General features: G+C 34.1%; 1 protein-coding gene across 1 annotated transcript in view; it reads right to left on the bottom strand.

Annotated features, from left to right (window-relative positions):
- Positions 1-7,088: 7,088 nt before the first annotated feature.
- The window catches only part of LOC140158783 (uncharacterized), a 30,039-nt gene continuing 27,478 nt past the window's right edge, over positions 7,089-9,649 (bottom strand). Inside the window, exon 17 of the mRNA XM_072181997.1 lies at positions 7,089-8,958. Within this exon, the coding sequence (XP_072038098.1) occupies positions 8,567-8,958 (392 nt within the window). The 3' untranslated portion in view covers positions 7,089-8,566. The remainder of the gene's footprint in view (positions 8,959-9,649) is intronic.

Genomic DNA, 9,649 nt, shown 5'->3' with positions numbered 1-9,649 from the left:
GTCAATTTTGATGAACTTTGAAAATTTTGTATCAACTTTTATATTTTGACCCAAAATTGTTCCCAGTCGCGGGAAAGGCCTCCTTTTTTGGTAAGATATTCCCTAGTCTCACCAAAAGACAGTCATTTTTGGGGCCTTTTTACAGAAAGAACCCCTTTTTTTGGTGTCTAAGCTCTCACCGATGGCCCTAGTTTTAAACTACTGTCTGTTCAATTAGCTTAGATTCTTGAATTTTTAAGATATTTGAAAAAATAAAAACTTGTGGCCAAAGTCATCAAAGAAAAGTGTTAGCACAGCCTTAGACCTAACGTGATTTATACTTTTCAAATTCCCAAGTTCAATTTAAAACCCCATTTCTTTTCAATTTTGCCTCATTTTGGGCAGTTACTTGGGTCCACCGAAAGGGTTCGCGACCTTTTTACAAATCGAGTGGGACGTTCCATTCTCAACTTAGGGCATAGACCCTATCCAATTTAGCAAAACAATCTGTCCACAATCTGTCCTGCCATTTAAATTGTTATACCGTTCCGGTTATTGGATAGGTTCTATAGGTGATGATGGTCCACCGGTTTTTGTTACATATGGCTCGAGTACGTTTTATGCATAACATTATTATGAGCATTATTTTTCCTAAACAAGGACATTAAAATTATGGATTTCGTTCTCATTTCAACTGGTTTACAATGTAAATTGAGTTTTGTTTAATACCACCATCCCTTCCCAAGAATATCAGCATTCGCTTGACATTTTCAGATACAGTAACTTTACAAGAAATGTTTTCTGTAACCTGATTGTTTTAAATAATATTTTCTTGTATAAAAGTTCTTTTGTTTCACAGTTTTTTCAGTTTGTATTCAACAAACAAAACGAAATAACAAATTGAAAATAAATGTGTAGTTTTATAATAGGCCTATAGGCCTACACCTTCTCAGACCCATTCTCAGACCCATTCGCACAATAAATAAATAAATAAATAAATAAATAAATAAATAAATAAATAAATAAATAAATAAATAAATAAATAAATAAATAAATAAATAAATAAATAAATAAATAAATAAATAAATACACAAGGAATGTATTTATATAAGCTGAGCCTATTTTAGAAAACTTAGTTCCCATAAATAATAACGTAATGTTTCGACAGTAGGGTTTCAACACAAATTAGGCATACTGGCAAATATTTTGCTGGACAATACTTCCTGATGCGGATGGTCGAATAAATACCATCTCTGCGCATTGTGACATCGTCCCCATTGCTCTAAATGGATTGATTCCAAAAAGTTTATGGTACCCGACGTTCTACAGCTTTTTATAAAAATATCGCGGGAAAACACCAAAATTGAAAAGAAATGGGGTTTTAAATTGAACTTTAGAATTTGAAAAGTATAAATCACGTTAGGTCTAAGGCTGTGCTAACACTTTTCTTTGATGACTTTGACCACAATTTTTTATTTTTTCAAATATCTTAAAAATTCAAGAATCTAAGCTAATTGAACAGACAGTAGGCCTACTGTCCGCACATAGGCCTACTAGCACTTCCAAGTCGTGGCCCGATCAGTGGCGGGGGGTGGGGGACATGATCAACAAATTGCAGCAAATTTGCCGCAAAAAGTGGAAATTTTCATAATTTTACTGGGGGGCAACAGTTCTGACTGGGGGTCATTCCCCTGGTGGCACCACCACTGGGCCCAATGTTTGAGAGGTTCAGGACTCGGGACGTTAGTGATTCTTCTATCTCCCAGAATGGATAAAAATCAACTTGAGAAAACTTCCGTATAAAATCTTTTTACACTCACAGAGCAGCCGGCCTGGCTCTTATTTTCAGAAACCGGATCCCAGTGCTGCAGGACATGATTTCACTTCACCGTTTCATAAAGTAATACATAATGACGCCCAATTTTTGCTGAGTTCAGTTGCCCCTTCCCCTTCAATTTAATGAGTGAATAAGCCTTCAATCAATGCACTTTTCTCTCATCTCACACCATCCCATCCTACTTGGCACAGTGGTTGCCGCAATGTTCTCAAGTAGGCCACCTTTAGGGGGAATCCCCCAGAATTAAATGCAATCTTGGGCTTTGCTCACCCAGTTCCATTTTTAGAGCAGTTTTCAGATTTCCCACTAATGAAATTCACTTCACCCTCCAGCCCCCCCCACCCCCATTTCCAGAAAAACTACTTTCCCTTCGGGGACGTGGGGCACTCAAATACATAATGCCCCTGAGCCTGCACGTCCTTCATTTTCTTGCTTGCCCTCCTCCCCAAAGACTGAATAGTAGTAAAAGTTCTCACGAAAAGACACTGCTTGCTCACCAATACCAGTTTCTCCCTCCCCCCCCCCCAACTCAGTGTTCGTAAATCATAAGGATGCATAAAGGTAAACCAGAAAATTGCAAGATTATAGAAAAAAAACTGAAAATCTGGATTTTCCTCTACTTTTGCTTTGTAGACAAGATGGAAGGGAAGGAAACAATCCTGAATTCAAGATTGATATTTGTGATGCGATCAGGCTAAATGAGTCAGATGTCGATTAAAATCAAAATTTGGTTTTCAATTTCATTAAGGGATCTAAAATGAGCGTTTATTGCGTTTCGACAGTATTTTTTGTGGGACATGAGAGCACCTCAGACCTATCGAATTGCATTCTGAATACGAAGCATGTCTTTCTGATATCAAATAAATCACAATATAATACAAATTTTATGACAAATTATAAAAATTTGATATTTTTCAAATTTTTGATATATAACAGTCCTCGAAGTAAATTATATAAATCTAATGACATATTCTTAAAGTGTATGTAGCAGAGAGGAAAAGCTGACGGTCAATTGAAAATTTTGACCTTTCATATTGAAGATATGGATTTTTTTCCCAAAAAGACCTAATTTTTTTGGTGTTTTGGGAAAAAATCCATGTCTTCAATACGAAAGGTCAAAATTTTCAATTGATCGTCGGCTTTTCATCCCACCTACATACACTTTAAGTATAAATCATCAGATTTATAAAGTTTACTTCAAGTACTGTTAAATATCAAAAATATCAATTTTAATGATTTGCCATAAAATGTGTATTAAATTGCTAATTTCAAAAATCAAAATTATTTGATATCAGAATGCCATTCTTCGTATTCAGAATGCAATTCGATATGTCTGATGTGCTCTAATGTCCCAAAATAAATACTGTCCAAACGTTCATACCCCAGCCCTTAAGGAGGCTGTGTACTCTCAGACCTGCATATAGTGAAAGTGCAATAACTTTGTAATTATTCGCAGCAAGACATATAAAAGTATACATTTTATGAAGGCAAGACATCAATAAATCTTAATATAAATACAGATTTGGGGTAAAACAACAATTATGAAGAAAATCACAAAAAAGTGGGTTTTTGGCAATATTTGTTAGGTACATCATAACAAAAAAACACTCTTTCCAAAATATTTTATTTTGTTTTTAGCTCAATCTTGAGGCTCCATTCCAAAAAGAGTTTTTTTATTTTTTTTGATATTGGCCTTATTTTTTGAGATATTGACCATATAAGGCATCAAATTGAACTTTTTAAAATTCACAAACACCTATTTGCACAAAATGAGGCCTAAAATCGGAAATACGCAACGCGATGCGTTGTTGCGCGCGTGTACCCTGCTGGTACAACAAAGATTTTCTTTCCTTTTCAATTTCAAACACGAGTGGAATAGTGAAATAAAATCCTTAAAATATTGCAGTTGGAGTTTACAAATCTGGATTTTCATTCCTTGTATTTATAAAAACATAACAAAGTACAAACATATCAAAAAAACTCAATTTTGCGAAAGAAACAATGTCTAGAGTACACAGCTGCCTTAAATAAGCCATTTTCAGAGTGTGTTTTTCTGAACCCCCTTTCTCTGTATGCTCTATGGTGTTAAGTCCATAAGTTTTCATAAATGTGATGCGATCAAGCAAAATGAGTCGGATACATTGATTTTGAAATATAGCCAATGATAGTATTCAACTTTCTTTGTAAGTTTATTGATCTGAGCAACACTAAACTTGCCATATTTCTAGAACCATAAGTGTAATTATGATGGGGGGGGGGAGCACAACACGATAGGAGTGATGATATTAGATCTCAGTGTAAGTATGAAGAACGACTGAATTTAATACATAGTTTATCTCCTATGATACACTAATTACTAGTATAACAGGCTCAACTAAAAAAAGTGGATAACATCAACTGATATTTTGACATAAAATACTTATTTTATTTACAGTCTACACCAATAGTACATATAAATAGGTAAAGAGACATGTGTAACAGAGTACATTTCACACTACAGAGTCCACCAAAGAAGTTCAACACTTTCTGACATGTGTGCCCTGTTTATTGCATAAAAAGAATCCGGTCACGGATGCCGAGTGGTTTGTTCAGCAAATGAGGTGCCCATTGGACAGATTTAAATCAGGCAATCAGAAACCCACTGTACTACCATGGGTTCTGTATTTGCGTAGTACATACCCTGCATTGACAAAAAAGTGGTTTCTTCTCTGATAAGCAGTGTAGTGTGTGCTTCAATACTAATACAGATTTGTTGTTAAAAACAAAAGCACAAAATAATAATAATCATAATATAACACAGATGAATTTGAATACTTATTTGTGCTCTTTGAAAGCAGAATAATTTATATAGTTAACCATCACCTGACCATAGTTTATGGTAGCAACATTGACTTCAGTTGATTCAAGATGTGTAACCTAATGTCATGTCAGTTCCCTGTTATTACCTAGAAACCTGGTTATCTATTCAAAAGTGTGTCTCTACACAATATACATAACATCACCTATCGGTACTATTATGGAAAGTTTACCAAATGAGTACAATGTACCAAATTTGATAGTTATAGAGGCCTAACTATTTTTAATTGATGAATTGTCTTTAGCGCAAATTTATTAGGAAACAAAGCAGAAAAATAGATTCAAAACAAACATCTTATGTTAAAACTGTAAACATGAATCTGCTTTAATAAATTATTGAAATGCTTTTTGATCTGAATGGTTTGAAGTTCAACAATTGTTCTTACCAAGGAATAATGCTGCAGATGATTAATGGTTATATTTTTTCAGACCTGACAGTTTTGTTCATCTTCATGCTCATATGATTGAAAAAATAACAATTCACAACCAGTTGGAATAATAACTTTGCATACAGAGTATTCGAGAAATGATTATTGACAAAACAAATTTCAAATATATTTTCTCATTCATATATCACAGTCAAAGTAGTTCTGATGGTGAAACATCAGTCATTTACTTCCAAGACACTCTGGATTACCAGGCTTATAAAATTAATTGACTTCATATTAAAAGTAGTATATCAATATATTCTTATTAAGTCAAAATTGGTTTATTTTGTGACAATACTGCAAGCTGATCTTTCAAAATTAACTGTGTCATCAGACCTCCGAGGATGATATCAGCCTTCCCTGCACCCATTGGACACACAAAGTACTCTCAACAATGTTATGAGCAAACAGGCCAAGGAAATCTGCACACTGCATTGATTTGTGTGGGCAAGTTTTGAATTTTCACAATTTTATTTATGCAAACACAAGTCAATATGAAAATATTAAGCTCACTCATAAATAGTGTCAATTATACTTTATTTGTAGTTTGTCCTTTTATTCCTCTGAGCTCCTCTGAATGAATATCTCAGTTTTAAAATTAAATTGAATAATTTCACTGGAAAATATTTTGCAAGGTATACAGTAAAATCCCTGGTGACAACACTTTTGCACAGATTCATGGAAATTGCTCAAATCATCTTCTGATTTTGTTTCCTGAAAATACAAAAGGGTCAAATGGTTTGGAGATGCTTGTAATCTTATTGGTGCTACTGATCTGTTAAAGCCTTATTGTATGATTTCCGTCAAATTTTAATTTTGTTATTCTTCATTCAAAATGTAGAAATAATATTAGTAATAACTGCCAGGAAGGGTTGCTGTCCATTTTAAGCTGAAATAACAAGGTAAAGTGAAAGAAACCCCACTGGTTATTTTGGCCATTTAACATGCAGTTCTATGGGAGGACGTAAGTCATTTTTTTTAAAACTTATAAGATTGTACATTATGGCTTTAACAAAATGAATTTCAATATGGCCAAAAAACAAATTTGTTTTCTCGTATTAAGACAGATGTGTCTATATTGTATTATAAAACTGATGTAAACAAATTCATGCACCACTACTGTTTTAAAATATTTAAAAAAAGAGAATACAGGGGTGTGACTGTGAGTCACCACATATAAGAAGCCCGGATCCTATACATTTGTACAGAGCAAGTGTTCAAAAAAAGCTGGAAATCAAAACCAAACAATCTGAAATCAGCTGAAATCTGAACTCTCACACACCTGAGAATGATAAATTTTTATAATCAAATCAAAATTCAATTAGTCTTTCTGTAAATAATAGTACATAATGACATAATTTGTTAAAAAATAAAAGTAATGTATGACAAAATATTCAATCACAGAACCACATTTTATAAGTTAAGACACACTTAATTTTAAAATCGGACACAATTATAAAACAAGGTAAAAATATCAATTCATGAGCCAACAGTGGCCTTAAATTATCCCATGAAGTGATGTTAAGAGTTGAATACATGGCAGGCCTGATACAACCCCCTTGTCAATCAGTAAATAGGCCCAAACTTGAACACTCACATGGTCAAAAAACTCAAAATAATGCAAAATTAATTGTTAGTGACCATTTTGCTACAAATTTGATTGATTCAATTGCCACATTACATTGATATTAACAACTGCAGCCACTGTGAGTCCAACAAGTTCAAGTGTGTTCTCTGGCCTAGTATAGATCTACTGAATGATTTACATTTTGGTAAAAAAACCTTGTCACCAACAATGAGGCCAAAAAAAGAATAATTGTTTGCTTGTCCTCCACCTACCAACCCAAAATCAGGGTTGGCCCTTTAATTTTTTTTTTTTTTTAGTTTATAATTTAATTGTGGGATAGGCTTTTACGACGGGAATTCATAACAATTAGTAGGTTTTTAGCGAACCCGCTAAAAACCTACTAATTGTTATAATTTAATGGTTATTTCATTTGGAAGCTAAATTTGGCCAACATTTTCTTCAGAATAAAATCATTACTGTAAACACAATTATAATATTTATAACTGTCCATTCCTGCATCAACATTTCCAGTAAACGTTGCGTCTTATGTCTGAAATTATGCTGCCGTTCTAATTGGATCCATTTCTATGTGGCGTATCTTGGTATCTTGCGTATTGAAGGTCTGAAGTGAAGTATTGATTTATCTTTCAACATGACCAATGTTCATTGCCTACAGGCCTATACAATAGTGAGTCATTAAAAAAAAATAATAATAACAAAAATCCAGACAAACCGACCCAATTCTGAAAAAGTTGTGGAGGACAAGCAAACTATCTTTTTTTTTAGGCCTTAATAAAATGTGACCCATCACATCACAACACTGCAATATTATAAGAAATGGTTTTAACCTAAGTCTCCACATTCACTGACCATCCAGGATTTGAACCTGGGATCTTCGGATCACCAGACCGATGCTCTGCCAACTGAGCTAATGAGTCATATGGGGAGGGCAGTGATATCATTTAGATCTAAACACCTTCAGTTCATCAGCAGCTGCAATAGATGTTGTTGAAAATATACACACTAATATTGGATGTTTAAGCGCTGTTTTATTTGTAGAGTGCTATAGAAATGTGCTTTAATAATAATGTTGAATGTGACTTTATGTGACAATATTGGTACAAATTACATTTTTTCTTAATTTTTTCCTACATATTTTCTTTATATGTCGGTTTCCGGCAACTGCAGTGTTTCAATGTGATGGATCATAACATTTAGTATATATCAAAGACAGTAATTGGCTGTACTCATATGCGACACGCTCAAGGAAAATGAGTCGGATGTCGCTAATATTGATTTTGAGATATAATTGGCAAAGAAAGTATTAAAATTCTTTTATTTTATATTGTTTTCAGCGATTGATCAAGTGACGTAACTTCGCAAAGAAAAGTCGTATCAACAAAGGGTTTTCAGTTTTTGAAAGCTTTAAATGTCCTCTTTAGAAACATGTGTGAAACTTATTTTTGACCAGTGTTGACATGTGACTTATTCCCCTTGATCATGTCAAGGGGAATGAGTTGGATGTCGCTAATATTGATTTTGAGATATTAGCAAAGAAAGTGTTTAAATTCTTTTGTTTTATATTGTTTTCAGCGATTAATTAATTGACGTAACTTCGGAAAGACAAGTTGTTTCAACATGGGGTTTTCCGTTTCTGAAAGCTCTAAATGTCCTTTTTAGAAACATGTGTAAAACTCATTTTTGACCAGGGTCGACATGCGACTCATTCCCCTTGATCATGTCACATATGAGTAACTGGCACACACTGGGTAATTGCAGGTGGCTTTCAAACTTGGACATTGTAGCATCATGATAAAATACACTGGCACTTTGATAAAACATATATTTTAGAGTTGAAAACCCATCATTCAACCTATTTATCGCCTTTGTGTACCACTGCTATTTCTTCATCATGATAAGCTGTGGTTGATTGGCTAGAAAACTTCTACCCCTTGCTTTTGGTTCCAGAAACCCAGGATTATAACCACTTCCAGCTCCGCCCCCACCCCCACCATAACTAGAACTTCCACCCATTGTAGAATTCCGATTTGAAAATTTAAATTTCTGCAAGTTCTTTGAACCACCGGCTGTACTACTTGTTGATTTCTTGTTGTCGTTGGATGCTCTCTGACGTTTAGCTTTGGTGGTCTGATTGTTTGTTGTTGCTTTACGCTTGCGTGGTTTTCTGGGTGCCCTTGGTTTTCTTGTGCTGCTTGAGGATAAGTCGCTGTTGTTGAAGTAATGTGAAGATTCAGCTTCAAATTCTGTATCATCAAATGCATTATCATCACCTGTAAAGACACATATCAAACATATTTATAATAAAGTAAATTTGGACAGAATTATATATACCGTACTTTATTCACAGGCTTGCTCTTCTGGATTTTACATCAACTTACAAGCATTGTGCTTTCATGCTCTCTTCAGCTGAACTTTGACCAAAGACGTTATAACCATTGAACAATTCAAATCTGTTATAACCCATCTGTTTCAAACGTGTTATTGATAATTTCGAATGCTCTTTATATTATCTCTTTATACTGTAGTAAGTTTCTGTTTTCCATGTTCTAAATATTGTCACAGAGAAGACCCAAGACTAAAATTCAACTTATTACGCATTACAAATATTACCCGACACTACCGTTACCTTTAATATGTCATGTTTAAAAAAAGTCTTGTCTTCAATTTGAACATTGTGCACTAGTGAATGTCAAGTACAGTAGGTTCTTGGGATGCACACCTAGGTTTCATTATCATTGAGGTATAGGACTTTTTATTTTTTCGGAGAAGAGCAGGTAAGTCAACTACTTGATTATACTTTTACATGTTCATATTTCATACTCTGAAAATTTTAGAAAATTACAGACGAGTCCGTTTTTTTAAATCACATTTTGTTCCTAAAATGGGGTTATAAGCGCCTCAACGGGCACTCTCTCCATAGGGCTACATGTAAAGACCAGTTATAGACAAATGGCCCTAAAA

This window comes from Amphiura filiformis, chromosome 8 (assembly GCF_039555335.1).
Source record: "Amphiura filiformis chromosome 8, Afil_fr2py, whole genome shotgun sequence".
NCBI classification, from domain to species: domain Eukaryota; kingdom Metazoa; phylum Echinodermata; class Ophiuroidea; order Amphilepidida; family Amphiuridae; genus Amphiura; species Amphiura filiformis.
Note: the sequence above shows the minus strand (reverse complement) of the source record. Positions and strands in the feature narration are given on the sequence as shown.